At 54.1% G+C, this 17,222-nt stretch overlaps 1 protein-coding gene across 11 annotated transcripts in view; it reads left to right on the top strand.

The window, feature by feature from the left end:
• The window catches only part of LOC138686197 (protein CEPU-1), a 350,752-nt gene that overhangs the window by 310,164 nt on the left and 23,366 nt on the right, over positions 1-17,222 (top strand). For all 11 annotated transcript variants that reach the window (XM_069788155.1, XM_069788159.1, XM_069788163.1 and 8 more), the window contains one exon: positions 10,863-10,988. In XM_069788155.1, coding sequence (XP_069644256.1) covers positions 10,863-10,988 — 126 coding nt within the window. The remainder of the gene's footprint in view (positions 1-10,862; positions 10,989-17,222) is intronic.

The following is a 17,222-nucleotide window of genomic DNA, read 5'->3' as shown; positions in this document are numbered from 1 at the left end:
GGTAGGCACATGTTGCCACACCGTCTTTCTCGGTGAACCTGTCGCAGTCATCCCTCCCGAGCTTTTTCATCCCAGGAGCTGCCCTGGGAAGGGTGAGCCCCATGCAGTGCCGGCAGGGTCCCTCCGGCACCGGGATTTCCTTGTTCTGGTGCTGGGGGTCACCGGGCGGGTGTGTTTTTGCATGACGCAAATTCCTTTCGGCCTTTTCTGGCAAGACGAAGCAGAAGTGTTTTCTCTGGTTTGCCCTACGCCGATGCTTCTTCTGGCTCCCCGTCTACCTCCATGGTTTTTCGGCACTTAAAACACAGCAAAGCTGAGGTGATTACAAGGATTGGAGATGCAGTGACACTTCCCTGCCAACTAGTAATTGATTTATTAAAGACATTACAATACATTCATGGTTGAGCGTAAGAGTTTCCTTTGAACTCGCTTGAAAATCCAAAGGGATTGTGCCTGTTTGCAAGTACCGCGGGCAGAATAAATCTGTGCTCCCCCATCGCCTCCCCCCGTGCTGCCGCAATTTCATTTCCCTTTGACTGGCGCGAGTAAATATCACAGCTCGACAACTCCAGTCCAGTGACCGGTGTGATCCAATTTAATAGCATTTAAAAATTCAAAGTGATTGTTAGCCAAATGGAAATGTAAGATTTCATACCCAGCCTGCCTTGGGGAGGAAAGGAAGAGTGAGGGAGGGTGCGGGGGATGTAGACAAATGGACTAGATAAAAAATAATGGAAAGTAACTTAATTAAAGAGGCTCAAGCCAAGTTAAAAACAGTAATGATTTTGAATCAGAGAACCACAGGTTTTAAAAATGAAAGGGAAAGGGGAAAGAAAGGAAAGGAAACTGTCAATAAAGAGCCTCCAAAATGATTAAATGGGAGGAGGCAGTGGCGGTGGCATAGGAAGGAAGGGGGTAAAAATAGTCCTTCCATCAAAGGTGAGAGCACACGGGGAATAGACGGTGCCGTTGATGAGGCTGGGCATTAGAAAGACAAATAGGGAAATTAAAGGGTGCTCCGGTGGGAGATAACTCTCTGTGGCTTTTCTGGCGTTCTCGGAGGCGCGAGGGTGGCCGAGAAGAAGGCTCGAGGGCTGCGTTTAGGAGAAACGGGAAACGAAGGAGCAGTCCTAATGGAAAAGGAGAACAGCCCCCACGTACTTCGGGCACGCCGATATCCCCGCCTTGCGGTAGCATTGCCTTCCTCCTTTTCCTTTCCTTTTAACTCTATCAAACATAGCCTGTTTGGGTTGAAATTTGGTAATGAAATTTTAATTGTCCCTCTGTGCATGCGGATATCCTGCTGCGCTCTCTACAGCCTGATGACTAATTTTTAACCGCAGTGCTCTTGTCTCGTGCGGCCCATTGGAAATACTTGGCCTGGCAGCCGTCCTGGTGCCTTTTCCCTGCTTCCCGAGCGCCGCGGAGCCTGAAAAGCAGGTGCCGACGGAGCATCGATGTGAACGGGCGCTTTTGGGCCATTTGCTCTTTGGGCCTCATTTCCCCGTCTGTACGGTGGGGATAATAATGGTCCCTTATCTCTTGGGGGGGGGGGGGGGGGGGGCGTTTTGATGATAGGGTTATTAATGCCCGCGCTGCTGGCGCACCCCGGGAAAGTGGAGGCGGCGATGCGCGCAGGTACCGAGAGAAGCCGGGTGTCTGCGGGAAGGGGTTGTCCTCGGGGCACGTGAGATGAACTGAAGTAGCAGAGACCAACCTTACCTCTACCCTTGCTGAACCTTCTGAGAGCTAAACCTTGCGGTGCTAAGATCGCTCTTTTAAGGACGTTTTAAGGCATGGGAAGGACAGCGTGCGTCATCGCGCGGACTCTGGATGGTTGGTGTTTGCTCTCCTGCTCGTTTCTGGCAGCTTCGGCCAAGCCTTGGGTTGATCCCCTGGGTTTGGGGTGGTTGGCGTGTTGGGTCAAGGTGGATGCTAACAAGGTGCCTCGGGTAGGGTGCAGGATGGGGAGGACTCCACGGGAGGGGTGAGGAAGGCTTGGGGGGCTCTGGGAGCCCAAGGAGGAGAACCTGCGAGAGCAGGGCTGTGTAAACAAATTACTAAGGGGAGGAAGGAGTGGAGCGGGGCATCTTTGGGAAGGTAGACCTGCCTCTGCCGGAGCGATGGATGGGTTCACGAGTCTTGTGCAAAGAGATGCGTTTCTATGGGGACTGGAGGAGCGGCAGCATCTGGAGGCATAAATCACCTCACCCGTGGTTCGTCTTGAACTGCTGGGCCTTGCCAACCTCCCGCTATATAAGCAAACAAATAAAGGGTCTGGTCACAAGTAGCAGCCTCCAGATCACCTCATCGGAGAATAGTAGGGCCATGCTCCCCTCCTGATCTGTTTTTTCACCGGAGTCAAAGATGAACGCAGGAGGAAGCCCAAGCAGAAGTAAAGCCTCTGGCTGGAGCACGAGGAGGCACTTGCAAGGACTGGAGCTCAGCGCACAGAGGGTTTGGGGACAACCGGTGATGGCACGGCACCTGTGGTGGTAGAGATCATTTGCATCCAACCCTGCTCCCTGCACCGACGAGGGCAACTCTCTGCACATCCAACGGTAGTTTGCAAGCGGTGATGTCCGGGAGGGCTGGGAATGCAGCCTGCGTTCACCTGCTGTCTCCTTTTTCACATGTTCATCGAGAGCCCCGTGGGGCAAAGGCTGTATTTTTGTGTCTTGTTGGTGCAGCACCCAGCACAGCGGGGTCTGAGGGTGTCCAAGATGTCGTAGGGGAGCTCAGGAGGGGAGGAAGGATATAAATAGTTAGATAAATAGAGGTGAAAAGGACGCAGATAGACCCAGAAGGTACAAATAGACCTCACTTGCAATTCAATCAAAACTGGGGGCTTTCGCTCGGTTCAACATTAACGCCACGAATCTCGACAGCGTTTGAAGTAAAACCGTCCGGCGCCCGGCGTCCGTCGCAGCGTTTCGGGAAGCGCCGCTCATCCTCCCGCAAGGGCGGGCGAGCCACCGCGCTTTCCCCGGGCACGGGCTGCGCGGCTCCTCGAATTAGATTAGTGTCAGTGTGGAAAGCGTAATCGTAAACACTTACTTTGTGCTCGAGTCGGGGGAGAGGGAGCACGAGTGCGAGAGCGCAGAGATAAGAACAAATATGCGAGAGCGTAGTGTGTTTTTAATGGAAGGGAGATTTATTTCTCTCTGTGTCTTTTTAAGCCTCTAGATAGATCATAAAAAAACCCAACCCAACCCACACACAACCTGTCTGCCTGAAATAGCCAAAATGTAATTTAAAGAGCATCATTTTAACTACTACTTCACTTCAGAGACACCTGCCCTATATTCATTGGAGATGCAGGCTGCATTAGAGCATCTGATTTATCTTTGGAAAGGATGTTTGAGCTCCTTTGTTGCTGCCGGGTCCCTTTTGATGACTGAAATGGCGCAGGGCTGGTTCGGCGCATCTAGCCCTCCGTGTGATTCCCGCTTCTCGTGGACAGAGAGCTGGTGGGGCACGGGGAGACCCCCGCCGCTCTCCGGGAGCAGGGTGGAGAGCAGGACCTTCGCCGTCAGCATGGGGCATGGCCCCTTGCCCTCTGGCTGGTTTTGGGGAGACGAGCTGAGGTTTCGTGCCGAGTTTAGCGGGACAGCGCACGCTGATGGACCAGGCGAGGAGTATCGTGTAAACTCGCTGCTCGTTGGTACGGGAGACTCCAGGTTGACTGGGTAGTGTTATTGTTATTGGCACATGTGCTCGAGATGCGTGCCTTAAACTAGATCCGTGCATCTTGGCTTACGTGAGCCCCAGCTACGCGTAGGCTGTGGCTAGTAGGACTGTCCCCATGCAGAAACGTCCCCACCTACAGTTCCTGCAACCATAGGTTCTGGGTATCTTACCATCTTACGTGCCGTTGTCTTTTTAATAAGCCTGCAAGGAAGAGAAATACTTGTCATTGTGTTGATAGAGAGATGAGACCCCAAAAGATCAAGCGTTTTGCCCAGAACTACTGTGGCAGAGCAGGGAGCGGTGCAGGCATCAAGCTATCCTTCTCTGCAGCTTATTGACCCGCAGCAAGGAGGCTTTTCTACCATGAAAAGAAAAGGAAATTCCACAAATCATGATTTTTCTCCCGGGGTGTGACCCAGTGGAGGAAAGGACCCAATGTCGTCCTGCATCCCTCAGGAGATGGCGGTGTAGGGGCTGGTCCCAGAAAGCCCCGCGATCCCGGGCGGCTTGCTTCTGCTGGGGGACAGCTATCGAGGACGAGGGAGCGTGAGGACGAGCGGGAGGAAAGACAGGGAGAGGAGAGGTATTGTCAAATCCCTAGCTCGCCCTTTCTGATCTGAAGTTCACTTGTAATATTTTTCTTGACTCGGGTTGCTAATGCATTTTGTTCTCCAGAGTGCGCGTGGCCCGACTTCCTGCGCAGCCTTTAATTAGTTTCTGGATGATGACATCTCCACTGAGAATCATCTCGTCGTGTCCCTCCGATCTCGGGGGGAGATAAAGGAATCTAATAAAGACATTCAGCATTTCTAGGTGATGGGTTTGACAAGCTTCGTATTAACAAGAAGTCGCGTTCAAACTTTCTCGGGCGCCCTCGGCACGCTGCGGCTCATCCCCACGCAGGGACTTTTCCCGGGGGGTCTGACGGAGCCTCCGTCGGCGCCGGGTGGGACGAGAGGGGCAGAGCTGGGGACCCTGCGTCCCTGAGCAGGGTGAGACGAAGTCGCTGTCAGTTTGGTGGTCATCGTGGAGGTAGTCGTGAGAGAGGCTGTCGTGCCTCGGGGAGAGGTGTCAATAACGGGGGAGAGATGATGCAGGTGTCTTAAGGTTTTGAGATCCTTCAATTTTCTGCTTTTTATGAGGCGTTGCTTGACTTGCAGGGGGGAAATCCCAGGTGGCTCGGAGTGCAAAAACTGGAAACTAGATCCTTGCTCCATGTGGCGTGCGTGGAGCTGAAAATGAGATCTGTCTAGACAGGGAGCTGAACTGTCAAACAGTCCTTGTCCATCTGCGTTTCTTCATGGTTAACAAAGCAAAAACTTTATTCTTAAATCTTTATGGGGTTCTTTGGGTTTTGGGGCGTTGTGGGGTTTTTTTGGTTTTTTGATAATTTTTTTTTGAAAGAGGAGTATGAAGTAGTTTATAAAGGAGATCAGCATCGTTAGACTCCTTTTAGAGAAAGCCACAAAGTCCAGAGCAGTGTCAGGACTTCCTTTGGGCATCATAACATGAATGCAGAACTCGGGTCTCCCAAACCTGAATGATGGATTCTGCCTGCTTTATAAAGCTGCTTATTAATAGTCATGCTAAGCAAACTGTTGCTTGATTCCCCAAAGGTGTGGGGCTTGGTGTCAGGTGTTTCTTCCTTTTTGTGGTAGGAAAAATTATGTAGATCCCTTCAGAGCCTTGAAAGCAGGGGACCAAATCCAGCCAGGCAGCACCCCGGCTCCTTAGGGTAGCGGCAGTCTGGATCCAGGTTGGTGACCCGGACCCGTCCGAAAGTCGGGAAAAAGTCCTTGTGCTGGAGACCCGACTCTCTTTTCGTGCCACATTTATTTTGGCGTATCCCTTGTCGACTGCGGTAGGAGTATTGCTGATTTATGCTGTCGTAAGTGGAATCAGATTGGGCTCCCTTTTGGCACTTAGCTATAAAGTTTGTCTGCAGAAACCCTGCTGCTTATGCGGTGAATTATACCCTCGTTCACAAATGCTTTACTAATGAATGATTGGAAACGTCTTGTTCCCCCCCCTCCTCCTCTGAATTATTATGATGCCATGCCGTATAACCTGCTGCAGAGGCGGGCGTAAAAAATTTTGTGTCCTCCAAGCTCGGGAGAGCTTTGCTGCAGCAGGAGCCGTTATCCGCTTGGGAAATCGTTTAGACACATCTCGGTGCCGTATGACACGTCTCATTACGCCTTGCTTTAAAACGAGCAATTGCCATTAGTTATTTATTAATTGCTTATTAAGGTCGTGACGTATGTCCTCTTCGTTTCCAGGCTTCTTTCTTCATGTCTTTGGCTGCCTCCAGGTTTGCTCGGAGGGGGCTCGGTCCCTCTGCAAAGCTGAGCCGAACCCAGCACGCCGGCGGGGAAGGAGGTGGTCGGGCAAACCCAGGGCAGAGGCGGCCCCGGGGGCCAGGATCGGCACCTGTAATTGTAAGGGGGTTGTATACGAGCCTACGTGACCAAGCAGCGTAGCTAAAAGCAGGCTCTCAGGCTGCGTTTGCCCTTCCTCGCGCCCGGTGGGCTTCTTCAATATGGCTCCTGAGCTGTGTTGATATGAGGGAAGGATGAAGCCCCCTCCGCTTTTCTCTTAATTATGGTTGTGTTAGAGCGGCACAAACTGATTTAAAAGCCCATTATAATACACCTGTAATTGAAGGCGCAGGTCTCTCGGTTTGCTCTCTGCCTTCCTTAAAAAGGCAGGAAGGTTTTGAACGCAAAAGAGGGAGAAGGGACGACGGAGGTGCCTGGCACCGCGGCAGCCGGAGTGCCGTCCCTTCTCCGGAATCGGTGACTGCTGCCGGAGCCAAAGAGACCGCTCTGGTTACGACCTGGAGGGGTCGGATGGGAAGCCCGATGCTGGGGTCCCCGCCTCGCGGTCGGTCCCGGCTGGCTTTGGCAGACCCCTCCGTTGGCTGGCCCGGGAGCGTGGGCTCGGTCCGACTCATAGCGTCGCCGTGAGCAGGGCAGGGGCACCCGGGGCTCCCCCTCGCCGAGTCCCACAGGCGGGACGTGTGGTAGCAGCGCTCCGTAAAACCTGGGGAAGAGTCTGGGGGTGACAGCGGTAAGACGCCGTTATTAAAAGCAGGAGCAGCGGCAGCCCGACGTTCAGGAAGCCGCCGGTGCACATCACAGATCACCTGCAGAACGCGAGTCTGAATCTCCCTCTTTTTCTTTCTTCGAGACACTTTTATAGTTGTTCTTTGTTGTTTCCTTTGATCTGGAGCAGATGTCGCTCGTGCCGGAAGATGGAGGTTTGCGTGTTTTATGAGAGGGAAGCAAGGCGTTCGCTGGGCTTACCGGGAGAGCCCGCGGGCTTGCAAGGCTGCCGCCGGGGGCTGCGAGTCCAGCTCCCGCGCGAGAAGGGATTTGCAGGTCTGGAAAGGCCACGCGTGTATTGCTTGGCTCCCAAAACTTGGGTAGAGAGAAGGTGGTTAAGGCAAAAAAATGCCATTGCTCCTGGAAGGCGACCGGCTTGGTGAAGCTCATCTGAAGTCTCCTTCCCCGTCTCTGGTGGAGAGGTTGTTCCAGGTCCACGCTCCTTTAACACCCGGGGACCTCCTTGCCTCTCGCTTGACGCGTGGCTGAAATTTGGGGTGCCCGCAGAGCCCAGCCGTGCCGAGGGAGGCAGCGGCAGGGACGTGGCAGCGGGGAGACAAAAGTGCGGGTGAGCGGTGCGGTCGTGGCACGCAAGGAAAACGGATGGGGAAATAATGATGATAGGAGATGGCAGGGCCGAGGGGTACGTGCATGGGATGGGTGAGCTTTTGCACCTGTGCTGGCTCTGGGACGGGTGTTCGGAGGTGAAAGCATGGCAGGGATAGAGTCTGTGCCGGTGGCAGGAGGGTGCCCGTGTGCCAGGGAATGTATCTGTGTAGGCAAGCGCATATGCTTGGATCCGTAAAGACATATATCACCTGACTGAACGCCCTCGAACGTGTAACGCGCCATATGGTTTGGTTAAATATTTAAGCAAGCTGCTTTCTGTCCCGGAGACTCTGCCCGTACGAGCGGGCGCCAAGTCCGGGCAAACTGGGGGCATGCCCTGGGCAGCTGCAGCGGCTGAGAGCAGCCCAGAGACCTTTCCCATCATCACGGCAAGGATAGGGGAAAAAAAGAAGCCGTCGGATCGATAAAACACCCGCCCACCTCTGGGGAAATCTGCGCTGTGTCACTGGAGCAGCTTGGCCAACACTGCCATGTTTAATCACTTCTGAGCGAGAGAGATGCTGAACACAAAAGGACTGCCCGCAAGGAGAGGGTTCCCGCCTGGGAAGCCGGCGTTTATTTAGCTTTATTTATTTATTCATTCCCATAGGGGCGCAGCTCCATCTGTGTCCCGCGTTCAGCATAAGAAATTTCTCCTCTGCCCTGTTGCCACAGCGATGCCAACTGACGATGAAAGCGTTTTAACGCAGAGGGAACGGGAGCACCAGTGACCATTAAATAATATTAAATATATACTTGCGATCGCTTGTTTAGTATGGTTTCCCTCCCTTGTGTTGTAAAAGCCTTACAACATACCTGTTCAGTCTCCGGAAAGGCATTTTAAATGGTTCGTGTGGTTAATTATTCAAACATTTAATTAGCATACAATAACCTTCGTGTTAAATCCTACCACTGCACATTTAATTTAAGGGTTAGCTAACGACTTTGCTGACGTTGTCGCTCTGGTTTACTTCCCAGCCATTCCTGCCTCATCTCGTCCCAGGTGGGCCGCAATAAATTGCCTGTCCCCGAGCATGTCCCGAGCTTGCCGGGGCACATTGGGCTTTTTCCCTGGTGCATGAGCGGCTCGAGCTGCTTTCGCGCTTGTCAGAGAGAATTGCAAAGTCTCCCATTGCCCAGCCGAGCAGCAACGCAATCATTTCTCCGCCTCTGCCCGCTCTGAGCAAAATTTAAATCTCCCGTTGTATCGCTGAGGAGGAGGAGGATGTAACGGTTGTGTTTTGGGAAATCCATGTTTAATCTGTTTTAACTACGTTTTAGAATCTGATCAGTTGATTTAATTACAGATTTTTGCCCCTCGCCTGGGCGGGTGCAAATCTGTGCGTGCAGTACCGGAGTCACAGTGCAAAGTCTGACTTGATTTTTATTTATTTATTTTTTTTAAGTCTCGGTGAGCTCTGCAAACATGCTGAATTGGGTTGATGTGGATTCCGCAGTTAAAAACATCAGAGAGGTTCCTGTGTGATTTAGCGAGCATCGCACCGAAGATGATAAATACTGCTCTAGTTTTGTCGGGTCCTGCAGCTGGAAGCTATTGCTTCTTCCTGGGCGATGGCGGGCAACGCGCTCCGCCTCCACTTGTCTCTTTCCACCTCTCTGAAACGGCAACGGTAATACCTCCTTGGCCTATTTTTGTTGTCCAGACCGTAAGCTCGATCTTTTTAAAGCGCACATGGGTTTCCCGGCTAGTGGTCCCAGCCTCGCCAGGAACACAGCGGGGCACTTGTAGCGCCGTTGTAATTAATTGCATCTCCTCAATGGACTATTTGGCTATTGGCAGAGCATCTCCCAGCTCCGTGAGGGCGGGTGGTCCCGGGAGGCCTGTGCTGTCCCCTTACGCTGGGCTTAATGACACTGATGCATACTAATATTTCTTTTGGTGTCATCTTCGTGCCCTCCGCTGTCCTGCCCCAGAGCCCCCACTGTACTGGGAGCGTCTGATCCATAGTTGTCCTCCGGCGCATGATTAGCGGATTAGCCGTTGTGCCCAGAGCAGCAAAAAAATGAACTCCCAGAAGCCCTTCAAAACAGAGAATAATTCATTACCCACCTTGATTTCCACTTAAAATGTACTTTAACTACACTTCCAACTACAAACCCTAAATCACCCTCGTGTTCACAAAAAATCCATCATTTTTTATTTTATTGCACGGCACTGGCATGACATAATCCCTTCCAGAGCGTCTCGAAGCGCTTTACGGATCGATAAATTACTTACCTGCACAGCAGAGGCAACGCATGCAAGGCCATTGCAGTCATTCCGCCTCCGTGCAGCCCCGGGAAGGTGTTGGGAGGTGGGGAAAGGCACGGAAGGGGAGCTCGGGAGTGGGGTCCGAGTCAGGAATAGGGGTGTTGCAATGGTCTGGGCTGCAGCTTCAAGGGGATGGATGAGTGGGGCTCTCCCAGGGAGGGTGGAAGGAGCAGGATGCTTTGCAAGTGATTTGTGACTCGCCTGCAAAGCGCCGCAGCAGGGTGCCGATCCGCTGCTAGGCTCCGGAGAATGGCCTGAAAAAGAAATAAACCGAGGAAGGTGATGGTCTTTATTATGTTCTGCAGGTGCAGGCTGATAACAGCAGCCGATCGTTTTTTCTCGTACAGCCCTGCCACAGAGCTTATAGAAACCCCAGCCCTTCCTGGCAGCCGCAGCGCGCCCTCCGCTCGCGCAGCAGCAGGGGCCGAGCGCTCCCTGCTCGCTCCTCATCCCTTCTTCTCTGCCTCCCTTCTCGTCACCCCCGGTCCCATACGTGTGTCCTCTCTTTGGGTCTGGGCCCCTCATATCTGACCTGCTCCTGAGCATCGGTGACGGCGGTGCCAATGCAGCAGGATGGCTTTCATCCCAATTAAATTTGCTTTCATCACGATTAAATTTCCCTTCCTCTCCACCGTGATAGACCTTAGAGGCTCCCCGGTAGACTTGGCGTCTTCGTGCCCAGCTCCTTTCGGTGCTTTTCTGGTTGCAAGGGGACGACAGCCTACGCAGCTGCGGAAGGAGCTGCAAGCCAACGTGCGTGCTTTGGGGGCTCTTGCTGCGCCAGGAGCGACTGCTGCCTTTGGGGGAGTTTGAAGCGGGGGGGGGTGGTGTTTTCTCAGTCGGATGCGGCTCTGCTGGAAAGGGTTTGTCGTGGCTGGGAGGATGGGATGAGCCCTGGAAGCGGGGTGGGGAGGAATTATCATCTCGCGCGGCACAGAGGTGCTAAGGAGGAGCTGTCTCGAGCCTCCCTAAAATGACTGAATCCCCTCTGGCTACAATTTCTTCCCGCTTCAGCCCTGTCTTCTCTGCCCCCCCTTTCCTCTGCACGTTCCTGTCAAGTCAGATGAGACTGATGGGCTACCGCATAGGTTGTCGAGGTGGAAATTCAGTCTCTTTCACCCACGTCTTGAGATTTGGGCTGGAGCAGAACCAGTTGCATTTTCATTTCCCTCTTTGTGTCGTTGCAGTGTCTCCGAAAATCACCGAGATCTCTTCTGACATCTCCATCAACGAGGGTGGCAACGTCAGCCTCACTTGCATAGCCACAGGCAGGCCAGATCCAACAATCACCTGGAGACACATCTCGCCCAAAGGTAAGAGCCAAACGTTACCAGAAATATTCTGGGAAGGGCACAGCGGCATTCGCGAGCTGTCGTTGGCTGGTTCGCGTGGCGTTTCACTTGCACGGAGGAGGTGATGTGCGCCGAAAAGATGTGACTTAATGCAGGAGTTGATGACTCTGGGGGAGAAACATCCACCTCGCTGGCCTGGGAGAGGAGCTTACGGTTTTGCTTGTGCAGAGGACTGGCAGTAGGTACCAGGTTGGGGTTGTCACGCTTCAGAATCGAACGTGCTTTGTCCAGCCCTATTTTTCAGGGAAAAGTTTTCAGGGAATTCTCGCACGTCGCTTCAAAGGAGCACTGTAAATAGAGCCCATGAGCAGGAAAACACACAAAGCGTTAATTGGTGGCCTTGTTAATTGGTGGCCTTGTTAATTGGTAAGCAAAACCTGAGCAGAACCGCGTGGGTGCGACTGCTGGGAAGCAAATTCCCACATGTGCCCGTTCGGGAGCATATATTAACCGTTTCCCAGCTGCTGTTTGGCATCTGCTTTGCGTTTTGCTGCCCTGTTATTCCCGGGTGGCTGCGAGGTTCTCCCCAGTGAGCGGGGGCTGAGATCTGGGGGTTTTTGGTGGGATGAGCCATCTGCCCAAGGGGCAGTGCCTGGCTCCAATCCCCTGATCCCATCTGAGCACTTCAGTTCAACCTCGGTCATTTTTCCCCTGAGGTTTTGCCAACGTGGGCTGTTGTCCCAGGCAACTGCCTCGAGTTCTTCTCGGGGATGCCCCGGCCGGGCTGTCCGGCAGCCGAAGGAGACGATGCGGCAGCAGCAATGATGGATGGTGCCGCGTCTGCTCTCTCTGTTCAGCTGCCTGACGATGGCTGCGGCGTCTCAGTGCGGCTCCATTGATTTTTTGCTATTTGTCTGCTCTGTAGCAAACTGCTGGGCTGGATCCATCACTCCCCATAGCCCTGGCAGAGAGCGAGCCGAGTTGGCAGCATCTCGGCCCCTTCCCTTGACAGAAGCCTCTGTAAAAACTGTTCCCCCCTGCCCCGGTGCGCATGTCAGCCAATCTGCCTTAGGTGGTCGTGCCTCCGAGACGGTGGCCTTCAGCCGGGGTCTGGGCATGGATGAACAATGGATAAAATCTGCAGGGTGTGGATCCAGGTGCTCCTCTCCAGCCCCGAGCTCCTATCCGTGGCATCAAAGTTGCTGTTGCTGTAGCGGTCACCATGGTTGAGGCGGTCCGTGCACTCCCACCTTGAAGCCTTTTTTCTTTCTCCTCTTCCTCTTGTCTACCCTGACAATGTGTTTTTGTCTCGCTCGACCTCCTCGCCACCTATTTTTCACATGCGTCTCATTTTCCCCGCAGCCCCGCTCTCCTTCCCGCATCCCCTCCTGGTCCCCCAGGACCCTCCTCTCCCACTCCCGTGCCCCTTGCTGCCTTCTCCCGCACACCATCCATCCTCTCCTAACCAGGCTCCCGGCTTACGACGCCTCTCTCTTTTGCGAGGGCTATTTTCTGTGTTTGCTGCCATCCAGCAGGTTTCTTTCCCCAGGGAATCTTTACCTGCGCTTGAACCAGATGTTTCCATTTTACTTAGGACTTAGCTGCTATGGAAACTGAGGATGCACCAGGAGAGGAAGAGTGAGCTAATCAGAAATTACCTGTGGCGCTGTGTAATTTGCAGCAGCCGCTCTTACCTGATTTTGGCCATGATTAGGCATTCTGCTTTCAAAACTCAAAGGGAACAAATGATCACAGAGATTTACTTGAGTCTGGCCTCCTGCTGATGGAGGGTGCTGAGCCCCAGAGGTGGGCCGAGACGGCTTCGGTGCCTGCCCGTCTCCGTAGGCGGCTCTTCTGTTTCTCTCTCTGGGTCTGCCAAGCCACCGAGCAGGACCTCTGCTTCTCCATTTTGCATTCGGTGCGCATAGGAGAGACGAGGATCGGAAGCGTGGGGACCGAAGTAAGAGCCCCAGGGCAGGTGCACGGAGGCGTTGCAGCAGATGCCGAGACCGTAATCCTTTCTCTAGTAGGATGGACTCTAATTTGGAGAGCCAGGAGTGAGTGGGGACCCCAAGCTAGCTGCCAGCCCCTCTCTTGGTTGTAGGTCTGCCTCGCCGCTCATCCCCGGGGAAGTCTCGAGCGAGCCGCCTCCTGTTCCTTCTCGCCGTCTTTCTCTGTCTCGCTTGGAGTGGTGGAGAAAAGGGACGAGGGAGAATCAGTTAAGGGAAAGCTGGTGCATAATTTAAGGGTTTACATAGCAGATGGGTAAGCAGCTCTCGCCCATGTCACCGGGGAGAGGCTTTGATAGCGCCGTCCGTGCCAGGCACAGACAGACCAGTAGCCGAAGGAGCCGGTCCCCATGCTTACACCGGTGAGTGCTCCTCTGTGTGAAGGCACTTCACGGGCTTTATTATTTTCTTGGCAGCTGCAAGCCTACTGTGCAACTCTCGGTGGGAAATGGAGCAAATGAGAGCGGTTGCTTACAGGGTGACCATGCGGTCGGGTCCTTCAGAGGATTTAGACCGAGAGCAGCCCAGCTCCCCCGTGACCAATCTCACTCGAGACCCTTTTCTGGCCACTTGCAGCTCCCTTGACCGCTCGGCTGTTTTCTTGCCCGTGCATTGCTCCGGTCCAGTGCGATATACGTTTAGTGGCTTGGTCTGGTAAGCTATGCTGAATTTTCACGTCTGCAGCTGTTGTCACATTATGGGAACCGTTAAGCCTGCTTTTCAGGCTCTGTTTAGTTTGGGGGCTGGAAGAGTTCCCTGCAGCCTGGACGAGGACAGCATATTTGCTGTGTAACTCGAGAGCCGAGTGAACCTGAGCAAGAGAGTTTTCTGCTGGTGATCGCACGAGTGCCGGCCCTGTTGGTGCCTCTGTGCCTGCTCAGAGTCTTGCGTGGTGGCTGGCCCTACCCGTGCCCATCCTCATCCTCCTCCTGCCGCGAGCAAAAGCAGGACGCTGGCTCTGGAGAAGGGTTTTGCGAACCCGCGGCCGGCCCAACCGAGATGCGTTACAGCCTATCTTCCGTCCCTCTGCCTCACCCCTCTCTGTCCTTTATTTCCCCTCCCAGTAATGCTGCACTAACCCACAGCAACTCCTGTTGACGCAGGTGAACAGGTTGAGGTGGAACAGGAGGGGAGCCGGCGTAGTCGCAGCTGCTTCTGCCTCGGCGGAGGAGGCTTTAACTGCATCGGGGCTCTGCCCTGGGCTCGGATGCTCCAGCTGATTCCGTCCTCCCTCGGCACCCCTGCGATGCCAAGACCGTTAGGATGGCAGTCGAGAGAGGCGTCCTCAGCAGGGTGAAGGGAGGGAGGAGGGCGAAGAGGGACAGAAGGATGTAGATAACCATGGTCCGGGTATAACATCCAGCACGAAGGCAGCATCTTTCCGGAGGACACGTAGGTTCTGCAGAGGACTTGGACGCCGGGGTCCGAAAGGCGGTGTTGCGCATGCCCACGCACATTCCTGTTTGCACCTGTAGGTGCCGAGCATCTCTTTGTTTCCGAGGCTTTGGATGTATTACGTTCCCCAGCCTCGCAGGGCGATGCCATCCATAAACTGGAGAGGTCTTCTAGTTAATCGTCTAGTTTGGGTTGCTCGGGTGTTTCCATAGTTACTGGGCTCTTTATTTATTTTTTGGTGTAATTTTGATGGGGTCATGGTGGTTGCCATGTTGCCAGGTTTTCACCTCTCAGCAGACCAAGGCTGGCTCCTCTTGGCTAGGAAAGAGCGCGGTGTCCCGAGCTGCCGGGCGCAGGGCAACGCCAGAACGTGCGGAGCCACTCACTAGCAGAGCAAGTGGCACTGTGTCGAGCTAACCGGGGGATATTTATCCACATTGCAGATGTGAGACTCGTCACGCCTCCCGTTAAGCTCGAGAAACTTGCCGAGGAATTGAAGTGAGGGCTCTCCCGGGAGGGACGAGAGCTCAGCAGCCTCTGGCCTGGGAGGAGCAGGCATGGCTTAGCTGTAATGATAACGAGGGCTCTGCAGTGTGGTCATCCTGCCGTGACGGTGCCAGGGGCGCGAGGAAAGGGTGTAAAAACTAGGTGCGTGCATGCAGATACCTCCACTGGCTCCTCTGCCTGGCCGGCGCCGGTCTGCTGCACGCAGACGTCCCGAGCCAGAGGCTGCATCCAAGTCGTCATCCTTAACGACCCTTGATGGACTTTTCTGCCATGGTTTTGTCTTAATTGCTTTTTGATTATCGCTTTAGTATGACAGATTCTGGTGTAAAGCTTCAGACGGCGGCTGCCAGGGTAGGAAAACATTATGGTTTGGCTTGATGGTGTATTCACTCGGAAGAGGTCCGATCGAGAGGTCTTTATAGCAGGAATCTCTCATTAATCTCGGGATTAGGCTGGGTGCTGAAAGCTAGATCCTGGGCGGTGCCGGAGTCCTGAGCCGAGTCCGAGCCGTGATTTGTGGGGTAGGTGCCACCTCGGTGCTTCGCCAAGCAGAGGCACGAGACGGGGGAGATGCTCGGAGGATGCCGACATTGCCACATCCCCGATATCCTCTCTAATCTGTCCGTTTAACCTCCGCGGCCCTCTGCATCCTCCCTGGAAGAGGTATGATAGCGGTCCCTCGTCTCACAGGACCGACGGGAGGATAAATACATTCAAGACGTGAGGCACTCAGCTGCAGTAGTAATCGCAGCTCGTATGCGCACTTAAGATAGATGAGACACGGTGCCCTAACGTGGCAGAAGTCTCGTGAGATCATCTGTCTATACATCAGCAGCAAACCAGCGAAGGGACTCTGGGAGAAGTCCGGTATATTTGGATATATTGATTCTCTCTGGCTCTTGGCGGGGCTTAAAACAAGAGGACAAGCAACTGCAGAAAAAATACAGCTTGAAGAGTTGCTTGTCCCTGGGAAGGGGACACGTCCTCCCTTCTCGGAGGTTTGTCCATTAAGCACATTGTTTGTTGTCTTCGTCTTTCCAGGATCCTCTCTGGACAGGAGGCAGGGGCTATCTGTAGGTCGGACATCAGATTTGCAGCCCGGCCAGGAGGCACAGAGAGAAGGGGGATCCACTGGGGTGGGAAAATCTCTGCCTGCTTCCGTGCCACCTCGTCCCTCACAGTGATCAGCTCAGCGTCCCGTGAGATTGCTCCCTTTAACTGCCTCGAGTCACCTAGTTAACTTCAGACCGGAGAGCCGTGCTCTCTGCTGGTCCTTTTAATGGGGAACTATCTCTCGGAGAGAGCAGAATGGTTTGCGTAAGGCTGCTTCTGCGTTCATCCCGGGTCTCGCGTTCCTGCGCCCTCTCTTATCTCCTTTTGAGACGTTGCGTGAGCCAACGCAAGTGGTGCCTCAAAGAAGGGAAGCAAGTCCTCCTCCTGTGGCCATATGGTGGAGCCCAGAGCCAGCCCCGAGCTGCGGCGTTGGGTCGGGTTTGGCCACCGTGCCGTCTGTGACGTCCCGCCTCACCCCGTTGCGTGCGTCCCCCCGGGTCTCGCGGTGGCTGGGTGTCTCGCGGAGGCTCGTCCGACTCATTCGGTGGCCGAGCACCTCGTCCTCCTTCCAGGAGGCGGTTGCAGGCCTGGGCTCCAGCTAAATTAACTGAAGCATTTCAACCGGCTCCAATCCTGTCAGCAGCTCAACCGTCCCCTTGTTTACTGTTGAAATAATTACTGCTTTGCCATAATATTAGCTCTGAGCCGTGACTCCATTACCATTATCGCCGGAATATTACCCATTTATTATCTCCCAGCAACCCTGGAAGATGAACACTAGGCTTCAGAGACCAATTGTTTTACAACAGACAGGATCTTGGTGTGCATTGTTTAATGAGGTAAACTACATTATAGCCGGCATTAATTTGGCTGCGGTGCGCTCCACTAAATCATTGTTAACCTGTAAATCTGCCACTGGTTTTGACGCGGGCTTAATCGGTGCGCGCTGGACAGATCGGCCGGGAAAAGGGTCGCCGGCGGGCTGGCTCGGTTTGCGTCGCGTGGGATGGGAATAAATAGGTTGCAGTGCTCTTGGAGAAGCGGGACTCTGAGATGGACACTAGTTCTGTGCACGGTCGCGATGAAGGAAAAGCCGGCAGCTGGCATCACCAGGGGTTGCTCGCCAAGCACGCGGATGTGTGCCACGACCGGCAACGGGATCGTGCCAGGAGCAGGGTGAATATTTAGCCCCTTGAGCGCCAGCAGCTTCCCCGTCGGCTCCCGTGGGAAGAGGATCTGGCCCAGCAGGAGCCAGGATCCAGTGGCATTGCATCACAGGCTCCAGGGTTTG

The sequence above is a fragment of the Haliaeetus albicilla genome, chromosome 7, assembly GCF_947461875.1.
Source record: "Haliaeetus albicilla chromosome 7, bHalAlb1.1, whole genome shotgun sequence".
In the NCBI taxonomy this organism is placed as follows: Eukaryota; Metazoa; Chordata; class Aves; order Accipitriformes; family Accipitridae; genus Haliaeetus; species Haliaeetus albicilla.
The sequence above is the reverse complement of the archived record's forward strand: the minus strand, read 5'-3'. Positions and strand labels throughout refer to the sequence as shown.